The following is a 17,037-nucleotide window of genomic DNA, read 5'->3' as shown; positions in this document are numbered from 1 at the left end:
TCCTCATAATAACGGATGTAAGTAAGAATAGTGTTTTTCCTTTTTTGGGCTATAATGATAACATTGCAAGACAACATATGTGCACAGAATAGAAATGTCTCCCTACAGATACATTTTTTCTTATTTACAAACACATTTATTAGATTTATATATATATATTTAAAAGGAGTGTGTGCATAATGTCTAACTAGCGAATGTCTTTCTTGTCTGGAAAAATGTTCATTTATCTGTTTTGAGCACCTCCCCAGCAGAAAGGCGAGTGACAATGTTTTGCCTGTGTATTGAAGGATATTTAAAGCTCTCGTTCTACCTTTTTTTTTCAACACATTTGCAGTAGTTTTTAGTATAAATGAATGCCTTCTGAGTAGTTATCCGTGAGGAAAAACAGCTCTGGCGCTCCTGTTTCAGGAAGTAGAAGTTAGCCGCATGGGGCAGGATTTGGAGTCTCATTACTGTTCTTGACATTTGGACATCTGTCCTCTGACTGGATAACAGCAACATGACTTTCATCTCCAAAATACCTCAAGCCTGAAGGAGTTCTGCCATGTGGTGGAGTTGCTACTGTTAACAGTTAGCTTCTACAAGTTGAGACATTGCTGTTTCCTGGACACTAAACAAACTACAGCCTACCCCATCACTATCCAAGATGGGTGAGTCCATGAACGTTAAGTGACAGCTGAAGAGTCATCAGATTTTCTATCAGTAGCTAATGCTGGGTAGAAGACTATTTTCCCATTCGGCTTGCATGTAAAAAAGTGACCAATCATGTTTCAAAATAAGTAAAAAACAGTTTAGCAAGGAACCATGCTCTCGGGTTGCGAATGACCACAGTCACCAATTCTTGTCATGTGTCTTGTGCCCAGTATGTCTGATCTCTGAATTGTGTGTACTGAAACTCTAATTTCCCTCTGGGACAAATAAAGCTTTCTGATTCTGATTCTGAACAAAAAATATCATGAATTACTGAATGGGTTTTGTTGAAATCCTCAGGAAGTCATCACTGGATGATTCAATTAAATCCAATTCAATATAGCAGCTAAGGCTAATTGGCATTAGAAAACACAAACAAGGCCATAATTCAGTCAGACGTATACAGATGTTGCACAAAGAGGCATTTGCAACACATAGTTTGAGGTCTAACGGAGTGTTCTGGCCTAAGCTTATGAACAGATGGCTTCCAGTTCTTTTAAGGAATGTAGGGTCTTCATTTTTTTCACCGATCTTTTGTAAATGTAGCTTTTTTGACAGCATTGAGGAAAATATCTCTTTCACAAGGGGTCAGTTCAGTATTTTCTTTATATATCCTCTCAAATGTTATGTCATTTTACATTTTATTGAGCATTTGTTGTCCCTACACTGTAAACCCGAATAAGTTCCCAGAACTCAAAAATTTTGAGGCAATCAATTGTCTCAAATTTTTTTGAGTTTTGATACTGAAAAGTTTTCATAAATAAAATTTCTTAATAAATGTTACTCATACATTTGAAGTTAAATTAAAATTGCTCATCCAATCAACTCAAAATATTTTAGTTACCACACTGTAAACCTAAAAAGTTCCCATAACTCAAACATTTTCAGATGCAAAACAAAATACTACGTCTTTAGAAATTAAATTTATTAATAAATTCTACTCATAAACCTTGAGTTAGATTAAATTAAAATTCGTTATCCATTAAACTCAAAATATTTTTGTTACCTACAGGGTCAGCACCGTTTTCCTCCTATAGTTTCTACATTAAACCGTGTCTTACTCAGAGCTTCTCACACACAAACATGCATAGATTTCATTAAAGAGAGTGGGTAGCACACACTTTTAAATCCAAAATCATATAAGACTGTGGACACATACAATGAAAAATGGATTCGAGGTAGAGTGAAAAGGCAAGCCATCCAGTAAGGTGTTAAACAACCTAAATATATAATGTGAAACCGTGTGAGGACACTAAAATGGTGTCAGAGCTAAAGGTGAGAGTAATTTCACCCTTTCTTCAAATGCTTTCAGCAAAGGCAGAAAGGCAGATAGATGGACGGCGAACGGTGAGGGTGCGTGCACTCATTCATCCATGCACACACATGAATGCAGCCTCTGTGCAGAGGTGAGAAAACAAAAGGAGACCTGCTGCATTTAAAAAAAACTTTCAGTTGGGAGGCTGCAGATCACCTGAGGCTCTTATCTCAGCGACACCTCTGGGCTCTGGGTGTGACGGCGTTAATGTGCAGCTCGCATCCTACTGCCAGAGCACGCTTCAGGAGAAAGACAGTGAGAGAAAAGTGGGAGTGGGTATTCATAAATGTGTTTTTTTAATGGCTCTGTTTTCTTGCACTTAGATCGCCACAAAGGTGAGTGGATTTTAAATACAACTAGAAAAAACTTTGCTCTCTTTGTCACGCGACAAATTTTTTTTCTCCAAACTGGGTTAAATGGCAGTTGAAATTTATTTACTTTGACATCCTGAAACCATAAATGTGAAACCGAATGTGTGTTTGCGCCATACTTTATCTGCTGCACCAAGGTGAATAAAGCAAACACACAGAGAGAACAGTATTTTATTTAAAGGCAGAGGTTTCCTGATGTGTCAGTGAAAGACCACAGACAGAGTGCATTTCTGTATCAGGTATTAGGTAGATATATTAGGTATTTGTTCCTGAGTGTGCTTTAAGTCTCCGTGGCTGATGATGAGTGCTGATGCCCGAATGCGGGAATCTCTCTGCTCCCTGTTTTGCTTCAGCCTCCGGAGCACAGGTGCAGTGCCGCTCTCGCCGGCCCAGGGACCGTCACCTGCTGCTGGGACACACTGCTGCCCTGGTTGGGGATCTGACCAAGAGATCAGCACATATTCAGCTCAGGCACGAACCTAAAGAATGAGAACTACAGGGCACACTGCAACATTTAGGTTTGAATAAAATGGGTAGTTCTGGTTTTAAATATTGTAGCTTATTCAAGACAGTGAAGGTGGTTCTTGGAGAAAATCTGATGGTTACTTTTCATTTGTCTTATTCCCTGGTTTTACAAAAGGGGGTGTTTGTGTTTATTTAAATATTTCACATATATATATATATATATATATATATATATATATATATATATATATATATATAATTATTTGTATGTACATACATACATACATATACATACATACATACATACATATACATACATACATACATACATACATACATGCCCTATATGTATATATACTGCATGGATATGCATTTGGACTTGAGTTCCACCATTTGACGTATTCAACATGCAGATAGTGTCCACGTGTGCCACACATTGGGCAGATGTTTTGTCAAAATAAGCAAAAAGTAGTGCCAGATAGACAATATGCAGAACAATAAAAGACAGTACTGGGACAACTCAATGCCCCTATGCTATAGCCAAGCCAACCCAGTATGGCATTTTGCAAAACAATAAAAAGTGCTCCAAAAATTTGAAACCAACAAATAACTGCCATGCCACTACGCACACTGATTAAACCACTGAAGATTAAAATGTCAGCTCATCTGTATCAGTGTGCGTCGGGGTAATTCTTTCAAAACAACCAACATCCTTGAGTTTATCCATCAAAATAAACAGTCAAATGGAAATATCTGTAACCTGCCATTTAACTGTTTTGCCTTCTTGTGAAGATTGTTGCAAAGAGAAAAAACTAAACTTGATTAACCCCAGAGCCGTGCGCACTGCACTGTACTCCGTGACTGTAAATGAGGGGGAAACAATTTAATCGGATCCTTTTCTTTTCAACATGGTTTAATGTAAAGTTTCATTCAGTACAAACTTTAGTTACACCAATCTAACGAGACAGAGCCTGGATTTGTATTCTGAACAGTTTAAACATGTTTAAAACGGAGACATGCGTGACGCGTCTAAAATTCGCAACTGCTCCGCTATTATGGAAATTAAACTAACAAGGTGAATAACAGAAAATTATTTTAGGCACAGACAACATCCCCCACACTTTTGAAAAGCTTGCAACGCGCCTGTCAGGCTTACGGAAGTTGTGGTTGTTAAAATTTTGCCCAGTAATCTGACCTAATATAATGAGCTAGCAGTAGCATCTGCTACATGCTAATTCCAGCAATGGCCATATGACACTTTTTGGGTGCAAATGTAACAATTAGTGGTTGGACATGTCCCGAAGGGCCTAGTGACTTGACTTGGAATCTAATTGGAACAATGCTATGTCAGTTGGACTTGAACACTAAGAGCTTGAGCATGATTAGGACTCAAGAGATGGTGATTTGTCTACAACACTGAAAACAAATAAGTATATGCATATTTTGAACCAGATTGATGAGGTAATGGCTAGTCTGAATAAGCAGAAGACAAAGGTGGCATCTAACAAACAAGAAAAACAATAATTTACATGATTGCTATACGTTATATGCCCTTACAGTAAAGTAAATAACATACTCATAAATGTTTACGGTTGTTCATATAGCAGCAGCATCTAGCTGAAGCGGTTCTGGAGCAGCATGGGTCATGTCTAGCAAGAATTACATAACATTTCCACTGGATTGTGAAATAAATGATAATGAAAGATAAAACATGATTTGCATAATCCTTTTTGGCCTTGCACTACATGGACTAGCTGTTAGCTTGTCAATCTCACCAGAAATAAACTCAATTTCTTCAAACTGAGGTCATTCAAAGAGGTGAAATCACCGTTGAACACAGAAAGTTAGCATACCGGGAGGCAAATTCGAGGACCATGTGTCCTGTGTGTCTCCGATCACTCTCCTTCTTCTCTGTAGCACCATCAGTAGCTCAGCATCTCTGATATTTCCTCTCCTGGAGGGCAATCTACGGTGGGGCTGACGTTTAATGTTGTCCTAGAGTGCAAAGGGAGAAAACATGGATCAGACAGTCTGTCTGTTTTCACTTTTACAAAGTAGCTCATGTTTTGTTACCAGCACGCCCTTCAGCTCCAGGATGACTGATTTCCTGTTTTCACTTCTCTGATCCTGTAAGACAATTTGATATTTTGAAAAGATACCCTTTCATCAGAAGATCATCAGAGTCGATCCTATTATAAAAATAAAAAAGAAGAAAACTGACTTTCCAGGAGCTTTCTTCCTCCTGTGACCCAAGAAGCATCAAATGTTAAATAAAGATCATCCTTTATGATGTGACAATTTTGCTTTCATGTCTTTTAATCTGGATATTTGTACATACAGGTGACAAAAATGTACCTGAATGTTTTTGATGGGCCTCAGAATGATGCCTTTCTTTATTCTCTCCATCATCTCATCCACTGCTTTTGCTTTGATGTCTGAAGAAGGAGCTGGCTCTTGAAGCAAAGATTAGAGCATAAACACGCCTTTGTTTTTATATTTATATTCACAATTACTTTTAAACCATCTACCTCACATTTATAGATGATTCTAAACCAAAATAGTATATGTGTGCTGAAATGATTCACCACGCTGAGAAGATGCATAGTGAAAAAGATTTAAAAAAATGACATGTTCAAGTTTAAAATGTCCAAATTTAAAACTAAAATGGTTGTTTGGGATGTTGATTACAGAAGACAAGCGGAGACTGACTTTTCTGATCAGCTGCAGTGACTCCACCTTTTCTCCTGCTTCTGAGGAAGTCCTGTAAACTAGTCAGATAAATGAGAATAGACTACATCACTGAGATCACATTCATTTTATTTATTTTAAAAAATGAAAGTATAAAAGTAAAAGTCTTTGGGTGTATTTTCTTTATTAGTGATAAAGGAAGAGAAAATAGTTTAAAACTGTCTAGAAAACTGTTTGTGTTTGTTTGACTTACTTGATGACAGGAGTTGGTGGGGGTGGTGGAGGGGGAGGGGGAGGGGGAGGAGTGGATTCTTCCACCACATCTTTGGTTTCATCCTTCCTGTTGTAGGTTTCTTTGAACTGTTTCACTACAAAAGGACAAAAGCAAATGTCACTCAAAAGGATGTAAAATAATACAAACATCTAGATTATTCTCATTAACCCTCTGATGCATGAATTATGAGATCTTCAACCATGATTTTTTAAACAATTTTTTTTCATTCATCTTTAGGTGTGAATTAAACAAATTTCAACAAATATTTTTTGTAACATTTTGTTAATTTACAAATACTTTATTACATGTCCACCTCAGTGGACGGCGTGCATTCTGAACATGAAATATGTTGGCTTGCCTTACTGAAGTCCAAATGGAGAGGCTCACATGCAATAAAGTCTTCAACAGCTGTGCTTAATAGCAAAAACAAATAAATAACTATTTTGAGTACCTGTCCACTGTAGTGACCATTATGCATCAAAGGGTTAATGGAGAAAACACTCATATTTAGGTGTCTTGGTGCATCTTTCACAGTTTGGGGGCTCTTTAGTGGAGTTTCTGCTACCTTCCTCTCTCAGCTGTGTGATGGACGTGTTAGCTTGAAACAGCTGCTTCTCCAGACTCTTCCTCTCCTCCTCTGTCTTCTCCTGCTGCTCTCTCAGGTTCTGCAGCTCAGACAGATCAGCACTCTCCTCCACAGAACCTTTCATCTGCTTCACCTGAACACAAAAACAAGAGAAAGGGGCAGGAGGATGACATATGCAGCATTCATTTAACACCATCATCCCGCTCACCTGCTCCTGGTAGTATAGCTGCACATCAGACAGGATGGTGCTGATGCTGGTGATCTGCTCCAGCGCCTGCTGCAGCTGCAGCTGCACGTCGCTCTCTGAGCCACCAGGCTCCATCACCTTCCATTTTTGGGCCGCCGTCTGTTCGCTCAGCATCTGATGAGACAAAGCGCATCTAAAACACTTCCAACAAATCTTTATAATCATCTGCTTCTAAGGAAATAGAAAAGAAACACTTCCATCACAATGAGCCACCATTAGCGGGCGATGGAGGGAAGTGAATTGCCGGTTGTGGATTTTCACTCCGCGGGAGGTTGTCACATAGCAGGCAGAATGTTTTCAAACCCGTGTGTGACTAAATAATGATTTGGAAGCCATAATTACTCATCGGCTTGACTGTAGGGAAGGAACATTGTGAACAGGAAGATTTATCTCTGAGACAAAGCGTTGTTATTCCTCCATTATGACAAAGAAATACAGGTTTTGACTCATTTTAGTGTGAAAATGTTTTTCTTTGCTCTATAATGTGACAGATGAAAACAAGCATTAGTAACTGAAGAGTTGTATTTTGTTCTTAAGCACAGGGGTTAGTCAAATAGTTTCACATTTTTATGCATATTTCTGTTAGCGCCTACAAAAGAAAACCACAATAAAAAGAAAGTCACACAATTTGTAGTCTGAACATGCTGGTGAACAGTTGTTTTTAATACAATAAGTCATTCAGAAATCCACTCGTATTTGGTTTCAGGACATTTCATGACATCTTTCAAGCTTGTCTTCATAGCTTTTGTTTGCTATTCACCCATAACCTGGAAAGCCATCCTGTAGATATGAAAATATATTCTGGCCATGACCCATTCACAGAGCTTGGTTGTCGAGCAGAATCTCAAGTTGTTTTTCAAACTGTCTCCACATGCTATTGAACAACAAACAGCGTGACGTCCTTACTGCTAAGGATGTCAGTCAACAGGGCAGTATGCCATACTCTTTAGAAGAAGATTCAAATACATCTTTTTTCTAACTAAAGCACTTAAGTACTTCTATCTGCTCTTGAATTAAAGAAAAGCCCTAGTCTAAATAGTCCAGAGTTTTAAACGAGCCGTCACCATCTTTTTTTTGCTCGGTCGGAGTAACAACCCGTCCACCAAACCAATAGAACTCTGTAATTGGCTGATCAAACCAAAGGAGCACTGTGATTGGCCCATTAAACCCCATTAAATCAATAAAGCGCTGTGATTGGCGGGCCACCAGACTGTCCGGGGCTGCAGAGGTTCCAATGAAGCGTGGCTAGACCAACATGCAGAACAAAATAATTTTGCTTCTGCTACTGTCTGTCTAGATCTCCAGGCTAGTTTACTCACAGTACCAGACAGACTTTTATTATCCGTTAGAGCAGTTTGCATATAAAGTTTATAATTTACAAATATAAACTCTTTTTAGGGGTTTAAAATTTAACTTTGTGGGGGTTTTTTTCTTTTGGGTGCGTGATCTTTGTCTTTGTTCTGCTAAAACCCATGGCCTTCACAATAAAACACAATATTCTATCACTGATGCATCATAATACAGTATTAATCCCTCAATTTTACAATTTCTGTTGTACATTTATTGCTTCCAGCACCACAAAAAGTAAACCAACCCCTCATTATGATGAAACCTCCACCGTGTTTTCTTGCAGGGCTTCATTCGGTCTCTAGACCAAGCAAAATAGTGTGGACGGTCTATTTAGGGATTTAGCAACCAAGGTAGCAGCATGTGGGAGTTCTGCATGGAGCATTGCAACATGCCCAATCAACATTATGACAGACTGATTCTTATTTATAAGGATGTTCAATAGTCAAAATACGGATATAGTCCAACTGTTGACATAACCGAGGCAGCTTTATTTGTATAGCACATTTCATACACAGAGACAATTCAATGGGCTTTCCATCAGTGAGAAAGGCAAGAACATTAAAGTAACATAACAGCCCAATTAAAATACACAAATACATTCAAATCAATTAAAATCAGAAAAAAACACAGTTAAAGGGAGAGCAGTTACAGTGCAGAAGGTGCAGCACAAGAAACAAGCACTCAAAGGCTGATGAAGACATGAAAGTTTTCAATTTTGATTTAAAATAAACTGATATAATTATATGCCCCGCCCCCTCCATTACAATTACTTAGATAACAAACAAATATGTCCTATTCATAGTAGAACTGTAAAAGTATCGCTGCAAAATATGAAATTACTTCAATTTAGTAAATAAGGCCAGTTGAGACAAACAAATAAAAACAAACAAACTCAAAAAACTTTCAAGTCTCAAGTTTAGTTTCAAATAGTCATAAATCTGATCTAAAACATTTAAGTAAGGACAAAATTTGTGTTTGCTTTATTTTTTGTAATTTGAACTCATTTACTTGGAATTATTTTTTATTTATTTATTTATTTAAATACAAAAATGTATAAGTATGCTTTAAAAGCAGCATATTTGGGTAATATGAACATACTGTTAAATTTTATTAAATCATTTGAAATTTCTAGATAAGAAACATTTTTAATAGGTAGGAGGGGAAATCTCAAAGGTCAGTCATTGTCTCTATGAAAACCTTTTTCACAAGCAAATCTATGGCCCAAGAAGAGCAAGTGTGATTAAATGAAGTTTTTGTTTCTGTATTTTTTACCATGAGAACAAATTAAATTTGCATCAGCAACATGTAGCACACGAGGCCTCCGCTGCAGATCAGCCCACTCCCATCTTTAGTCCCCCTTCAGCAGGAAACCATTTTCACACAGCAATTAGCACACTTATTTCATACATACACACAGATTCAGCCAAAACAAAGAGACAAAGACACACATACACACACACACACACACACACACACACACACACACACACACACACAAAAGGTCCAAATTGTTTCCTGTTGGAGGATCTGCGTCATTATACTCACACACACCATGGAGGAGAGGTGTGAATGGTGGTTGTTTTCAAAACACGTGAAAACAGACAAATAGCAGCGCACACAAGAGGCATTCAGCACAGAGGCTGTGTGTGTGGGTGTGTGTGAGTGAGTGTGTTGGGGGGTCTTTCACCAGGAACTGAGAGTAAAGGGGCTGAATTGTGTGGGGAGTTAGGGGGTCCTTTTCACAGGTAAGGACCCCTGCAAGGTGGCCAATTGTGCGCCTGTCCGGTAAATGGAGGACGCCGTCCACAAAGGCGACAATTGCTATATGCTCCACAAAACATAAAGGTGTCAGGGAAAGACAGGTTGGGCTTAAAGAGCACTACTCCCCAGCAGCAGTGATGACCACTAATTATGGGGATGGGAGGGGCTAAACGGGAGGGGATGGACGAGTGGTGGGGGTGTTTTTGAAAGAAACGTCCTTCATTAAAGGAGCGGCTGGGACAGCAGAAACCATTCTCTCTCTCTGCCTCTCTCTCTCTCTCTCTCTCTCTCTGCCTCTCTCTCTCTCTCTCTCTCTCTCTCTCTCTCTCTCTCTCTCTCTCTCTCTCTCTCTCTCTCTCTGTGTGTGTGTGTTGCAGGTGAATTGATGTTTTTCTATTTGTGTGTGCATTTATGTGTGTGAATGCCACGCCTCATTGAGAGAGCTGAAATCTGACAGTCAGTGTGAAAATAAAGCGCCAACCCCTCTCTCCACTCACCCCCACCCACTGACCTGCCACCTCTGCTGCTCTCTGAAACCACAACTGAAACCTGCTGTGTGAACAGGGCCTAAGACATACAGACAGGAAATCACTGTGTGTGTGTGTGTGTGTGTGTGTGTGTGTGTGTGTGTGTGTGTGTGTGTGTGTGTGCGTGCGTGTGTGTGTGCTCATCCATGTCCCTCCTTTTTGTCCAAATGTCTTTTTTCTCACCGCTGCCACCCGAAGGTCAAAGCCGACACTCCTTCTGCCTTCCTGTGGCACGACCTGTCACCCTCAGCATCTACAGGTGTGAATGTGTGACAAAAAATATTTTTGCACAACCCTGAAAACACACACACCTGGTGGGCGACGACTTCGGCATGTTGCCGGAGGTCCTGCTCCAGCTCCAGCTTCTGAGACATTTCTGTAAACTCCTCCGTGACTAACTTGGACACTGAAGGTTCACACAGAAGAGATAAATACTAAAATAAATGTTAGAAATGTTGTTCAAACAAAAAATCTTCACATGGTAGGAGTAATTTTATGTCTTATTTATTTTTTTAAGCAGGGAAGCTCAAATCATCCACCCCACTGCTACCTCCACCAGCTCCTCCAGTTGGACCTCAGCATATTCCCAATCCAGGCTAGAGATGTAAAGTCTGTATTTGCTTCAGCCACTCTGTCCCGGGTTGACCTGCGGACCACCTCCCTGATGGACATGCCCTTAACACCTTTCTCACTTAGTTTCTTCTCCAACCAGAACAGAATCATTTAGCTGCCGCATCAGTGCAGATGCTGCCTTGATCTACCTGCTGATCTCTAGAACTCGTGAATAAGACCCTGAGATGCTGAAAATCTTCAACTTGCCCTCCATCCTGACCTGGAGTTGGCAATCCAGCCTTTCCCAAAGATCAATGACCACTGATTTGGATCATTCCAGCCACTTCACACTCAGCTGCAAATCTCCCCAGCATGAACTGAATGTCATAATTTGATAGACCAAGAAGGACAACATCATCTGCAAAAAGCAGAGATGGGATCCTCCATCCATCTCACTGGACACCTTCCACGCCACAGCTGCACCTTGATATTCTGTCACCAGGAACAGGTCCGACTCACAACCAGCATCGCTGACAGGCTAGCATTCCATTGGTACAAGGAGGTAAAGGCCTGTCATAAGCCTTCCCCAGATCCACAAGACACATATGAACTATTTGGGCAATCTCCCATGCCCCCTCCTGCACCCTAGGTTAAAGAGGTGCTCCACATTTCCACGGCCAGTACCAAAACCTACATTATTCCTCTTTAGTCCAGAGTAGACCTTTCCGGAGAGGCTAAAGGTTGATTTATGCTTGATGCGTCCGCGAGGTTCACACGGCTCCGTGCAGCTAAATTGCGTAATTTTAACAACCACGCCCCTCCACCGCACCTCCGCACGGCCCAAACTTTCCGCACCGCGCACCTAGGAAATTTTCTAACCACGCGGATGGTCAGACGTGGAAAAGCATGGCGGACTGGCAAGAGCTACTTATGGCAGAGGTTCGTAAATACAGACATTTGTATGATTCAGCTCTCAAAGATCACCGTGATCAACATGTTGTTAATAATTCTTGGAGAGAAATAGCTCGCACTGTCGGAAAAGACGAGCACGCTGTTAAAAATGATAGAATGCCATGTTGTAAACAACAGTAATTTTTACTTCTACTGTGGTGTAGTGTTGGATGCATGCCGTAGAGCTCCATGCTGCCCCCCACAGTTTGGGAGAATATTGGCTCACCGCAGAGACAAGCCGCATGAACCATAAACGCTGCAAGTTGTGAAGCGCGTTCCATCCGCGAGCCGCATCACCACGCGGAAAGTAAATGCGTCAAGCATAAACCAACCTTAAGGAGTGTGATCCCTCTATAGTTGGAAAACATCTTCTGTTTCCCTATTCTTAAAAACATGGACCAAATGTGACAGGCAGCACCATGTTGGAGAGGCATGATAACCAAGAAAGTCCTACAACATCCACAGCCTTGAGACACCAAGGATAAATCTCGTCAACCCCTCAGAGCTTAGCCACTGTGCAGATGTTTGACTACCTCTGTGACTTCTTCCTCAGAAATTGGTCATTTAATCTCCAGAACTCATTGCGTTGGTTACTCACTGGAATATGCCCTCCCAAAGCTATTTGACGGTAAATGGTCTGCGTTTGATATAACGCCTTCCAGAGTCCTAGAACCTCCCAAGGCACTTTGCAATACAATCAGCCAATCACCATTCACACACGGGTGGTGATGAGCTACAATGTAGCTGCAGCTGATCTGGGATGCACTGACAGAAGCAAGGCTGCCTTACACAGGCGCCACCAGTCCCTATGACCACCAGCAGCAGGCATAGGGGGAAAGTGTCTGGCCCAAGGGCACAACAATAGCAACAGGCTGAGCCGAGCTAGGGCCTGCAAACTTCTGATCACAGGGCGGACACCTATCTCCTCTGCCTCTCCTGAGTTGACATCAACATCTCCACCATTCTAAGACCTACGACGTCCAGGGGCATCTTGTGCTTTGCCCCTTACGGGGTCTTTGGTGTCAAACTGGTCCTAGATGAAGGGAGAGACCAAGTGCAGTGCAGAAGGTCCTTCATTGAAATGACTAAGGAATACCGGAGTACCCCACAAATGGATCTCTCAAGACCCCAGTCCCAGTGCATAGCTCTGTTACCAACTTCAGTGCTCTCAATCCTACGAATAATCTTGGGAACTAAAGTGTTTTTGCCAGCTCACTCTAACATTATTTGCATCTCGCAGTGATCCCAGTCCCAGCGCAGAGCTCTGATGTGCAGCCAACCCAGTCAAACACTACAAATCACACAGCACTGGTTCTGCACCATCAGCAGATGTCTCATTGAAACCATGTCCTACACTGTGACTGCAGTAGGTTTTAAAAAGTTCAACACTGCAAAAAAGATAAAAATGAACTCATATTTTTTTAATGTCAATCACACATGTTGTACATCTTGCCACCATGTTTGCTGCCAAGGTATTTTGTGCTTGTGAACTATTTTGGAAACAACAAGGACGTGAAAATACAGATGCAACCCATAAGTTATCTGGTTGTGTTTCATGAGTGAGGTAGCACGAGCTGACACAACACACCTTTGAAACACGTCATTAAGACCAGTAAAAGTCTGATCCCAACTAAAACGTACCTCTTTTGATTTTGTTCATGGTCTTACTCTGTTTGCTCATTTTCCTCAGAATGGCTTCTTTCTCCTCAACCTCCACAGCAAGCTGATGGAAAACAGTGATTAGACTGTCACTGACTGACACACACACACACACACACACACACACACACACACACACACACACACACACACACACACACACACACACACACACTTTCTCTCTCTCTCTCATGCACTCATACTATTTCAATGATTTGGTTACAGATTTACTAGAAGAAGAGTGTACCTTCAAAAATAACAACTAGATCCTTTTGATGTATTGATGAAAATGCAACTAATTTTGAAAACTCAAGGATCTATGAGTAAGCCCCACCCCACATTGAACCATAGATCTCACAGGGGACTCTCCTAAACCCTAGACTCCTGAATCCATATCCATGAGTTAAATAAAACAAACACACACAGAGAATGGTGTCTGTTACCTGCTCTCTGAGCTTGATCTGCTCTGTGGTCAGTTCTTCCACTTGTTGCTCTAAGAGCAACTTCTCAGCCAGAAGGCCATCCACCGACGCCTGCAGCTCTGGCACGCGCGCGCGCGCACACACACACACACACACACACACACACACACACACACACACACAGTGATTACCTGACTGTACGTCTTAGGCCCTGTTCACACAGCAGGAATACCTGATGAGACTGTTTTTAGAGCCATTACGGTAATCGGGCACATCCTTAAGACTGTCAGAAGAGGCGAATCAGGTCAAAACTCATCAATATTGTCCTGCTGAGTGAACATGGCCTAAATCCTCTGTGACAAAATCGCAGATGTAACTATTTTGGTTCTGAAGTGTTTGGTGAGCAGCAACTCAAATATTACACATGAACTGCTTTCAATCAGGAAGATTCTCATCTCAAGGGATGCAGTGTGATGTGAAGGTTTGAGCAGCCTTGTTAATCGCCTTCATTTTCCTGTATAAATTGTTGGTTGTTATAATTAAAAATTCAGTTAAATATATCATTAAGGAGGCACACAGTGATGTTTGAGAAGTGAAACAAAGTTCATATGATTCACAGAAAATGTGCAATAATTCTTTAAACCAAGTTAGACAGGTGCAAAAATTTGGGCATCACAAGAAACAAATGTTTATCTATTTAGTAGATCCTCCTTTTGCAGAAATAACAGCCTCTAAACACTTCTGTAGGAGCCAATTTGTTTTGGTTTAGATTATATTATGGTGTAAGTTTATTTTGATAATGTTTTATGTACATTTCTATTTATTGCACTATGGTTTGTATTTCCTTTAACCACTGGTGGCACTGTGGAGCCTATAAAGGTGTTGAGGCTGCAGTGCACTGGCGTTTTTTGGGTGACGGGAGGTCACACGGTTTTTACCGCTTCGTTTGGTTTCATATGCCACATCTAATTTGCCGTTATGATTGTCATCATTTACATAAACCTGGACAAGAAATAGCCATTGTGGACCCAGCTTGTGATCGTCAACATATTCAATAAATGGGACAATAAACCCAAACCCGCTTTCTGCCTGGACAATATTGTTGAAGCGAGTCATTGCCTCCACCCGCACCCGAGGGTGACTAAAAGTGGGACTTGATAGTCACTACAGCTTCCTATAGCTTCCAACGAGAGTCTGCATTCTGGTTGAAGGTGTTTTGGACCATTCTTCTTCTAGATCATTCAGGCTTGACGGACAGCTCTCTTAAACTCAAAACACAGATTTTCACTAATATTCAGGTCTGGGGACTGAGATGGCCATTCCAGAACGTTCTACTTGTTCCTCTGCACAAATGCCTTGATAGATGTTTAACAGTGTTTAGGGTCGTTGTCTTGTTGAAAGATCCAGCCCTGGTGCAGCTTCAGCTTTGTCACTGATTCCTGGACATTGGTCTCCAGAATCTGCTGATACTGAGAGGAATCCATGCGTCCCTCAACTTTAACAAGATTCCCAGTCCCTGCAGTGGCCACACACCCCACAGCATGCTGGAACCGCCACCATGTTTTACTGTAGGTAGCAGGTGTTTTTCTTGGAATACTGTGTTCTTTTTCCTCCATGCATAACACTCCTTGTTATGCCCAAATAACTCAGTTTTAGTTTCATCAGTCCACAGCACCTTATTCCAGAATGAAGCTGGCTTGTCCAAATGTGCTTTAGTAGACCTCAAGCATCTCTGTTTGTGCTTTGGGAGGAGAAAAGGCTTCCTTTGCATCACTCTCACATGCAGCATCTCCTTGTGTAAAGTGGGCTGAATAGTTGAACGATGCACAGTGACTCCATCTGTGGGTTGACTCTGACTGTTCTCACCATTCTTCACTTCTGTTTATCTGAGATTTTTCTTGTTCTGCCACTTGGAACCTTAACTTGAACTGTTCCTGTGGTCTTCTGTCTCCTCAATATGTTCCTAGCTGTGGAGACAGACAGCTGAGATCTCTGAGACAGCTTTCTGTACCCTTCCCCTAAACCACGATGGTGAACAATCTTTGTTTTCATCTCATGTGAGTTGTTCTGAGACCCTCATGTTGCTGCTCTTCAGAGAATGTTCAAAGAGGAGGGAAACTTTCAATTGCCCTTCTTAAATACTCTTTCTCATAACTGGATTCACCTGTGTGTGGAGGTCAAGGGTCACTGAGATTACCAAACCAATCCTGAGTTACAATAATTAGTTCTAAAGGTTTTGGAATCAATAAAATGACATCAGAGCTCAAATTTATGCACCTGCCTAATTTTGTTTGAAGAATTATTGCACTTTCTGTAAATCCTATAAACTTTGTTTCACTTCATACAAGTAAACAAACACGGTGGAGAAGGAGCAAGCTGCACACTTTCATGACCTCACTTTCTGATTGGCTGTGTGGACATGAACTTCACATTCAACAGGCAGCATTTTGTTTGCTCTAAGAATCAGACCAAGAATAAACAGCTTGAAAGGCCAGATTTAAGATCAGAGCGGTCCTAAACAACCTTCAGAGAATATGCCATACAAGGTAGGATTATCTGATAAGATTATCTGATAAGATTATCTTTAGAGCTGTCACAGCAATCTCGCAAATCTGTAAGATTGTTAAGAGGGTACGAGCTGGTGAAAAACATCCTACCATGTGAAGTAGGGTCTATTATAGTGGGTTATAGTGACCAAACCACATTCAGACATTTGTATATTATTGAATAAAGGAAAATAACATAAATGTTGTTTTATTTTGGGTGCTTTTCTGTTCCAATTTCTATTCCTCCTCCTGGACAACAAAGGTGGCAAGAAGGCACAAATCAGGCAAATCTGAAGACTAAATTTGCCTTTGTGTCTCTTGTTTGCACTCTAAAATAAAAGCAAACTAGACTTTTCTTTTTCTGTTAGCTCTGTTTTTGTGGTGAGCCACAGCAGATCAGTTATAGTAACCCTTGTGGAACTAACCTGTGATTTTAGCCTGAGTTTCAAGCAGCAGTGTATCATCTGTGCTGCAGCCACCAGAATCAACCACATCACCATCGACAGTGAGGTCGGCCTCTACATCAAGGTTCTCAGAGATCAGATCTTCTGGTATGTCAGGCATCCGCGGCATCAGCATCCGGCTCTTCCTCTTCAGGATGTTGTTCTCTTTGCTAACCTTGTTTAGAAGTAG

General features: G+C 41.0%; 1 protein-coding gene across 4 annotated transcripts in view; it reads right to left on the bottom strand.

The window, feature by feature from the left end:
• Nucleotides 1-2,531: 2,531 nt before the first annotated feature.
• shtn2 (shootin 2) overlaps nt 2,532-17,037 on the bottom strand; it is a 31,444-nt gene continuing 16,938 nt past the window's right edge. For 2 of the 4 annotated variants that reach the window (XM_054747506.2, XM_015946460.3), the window contains exons 5-17: nt 16,830-17,022; nt 13,880-13,977; nt 13,419-13,500; nt 10,586-10,680; nt 6,598-6,750; nt 6,369-6,522; nt 5,783-5,897; nt 5,551-5,609; nt 5,197-5,294; nt 5,063-5,083; nt 4,915-4,968; nt 4,695-4,836; nt 2,532-2,815 (exon numbers count right to left, since the gene is read on the bottom strand). In XM_054747506.2, the coding sequence (XP_054603481.1) occupies nt 2,619-2,815; nt 4,695-4,836; nt 4,915-4,968; nt 5,063-5,083; nt 5,197-5,294; nt 5,551-5,609; nt 5,783-5,897; nt 6,369-6,522; nt 6,598-6,750; nt 10,586-10,680; nt 13,419-13,500; nt 13,880-13,977; nt 16,830-17,022 (1,461 nt within the window). In that variant the 3' untranslated portion in view covers nt 2,532-2,618. The remainder of the gene's footprint in view (nt 2,816-4,694; nt 4,837-4,914; nt 4,969-5,062; nt 5,084-5,196; nt 5,295-5,550; nt 5,610-5,782; nt 5,898-6,368; nt 6,523-6,597; nt 6,751-10,585; nt 10,681-13,418; nt 13,501-13,879; nt 13,978-16,829; nt 17,023-17,037) is intronic. The other 2 variants (XM_015946461.3, XM_015946462.3) reach the window with 2 other exon arrangements.

Source organism: Nothobranchius furzeri, chromosome 2 (assembly GCF_043380555.1).
Source record: "Nothobranchius furzeri strain GRZ-AD chromosome 2, NfurGRZ-RIMD1, whole genome shotgun sequence".
Classification (NCBI taxonomy): Eukaryota; Metazoa; Chordata; class Actinopteri; order Cyprinodontiformes; family Nothobranchiidae; genus Nothobranchius; species Nothobranchius furzeri.
This window is presented reverse-complemented; position numbering and strand designations above follow the sequence as displayed.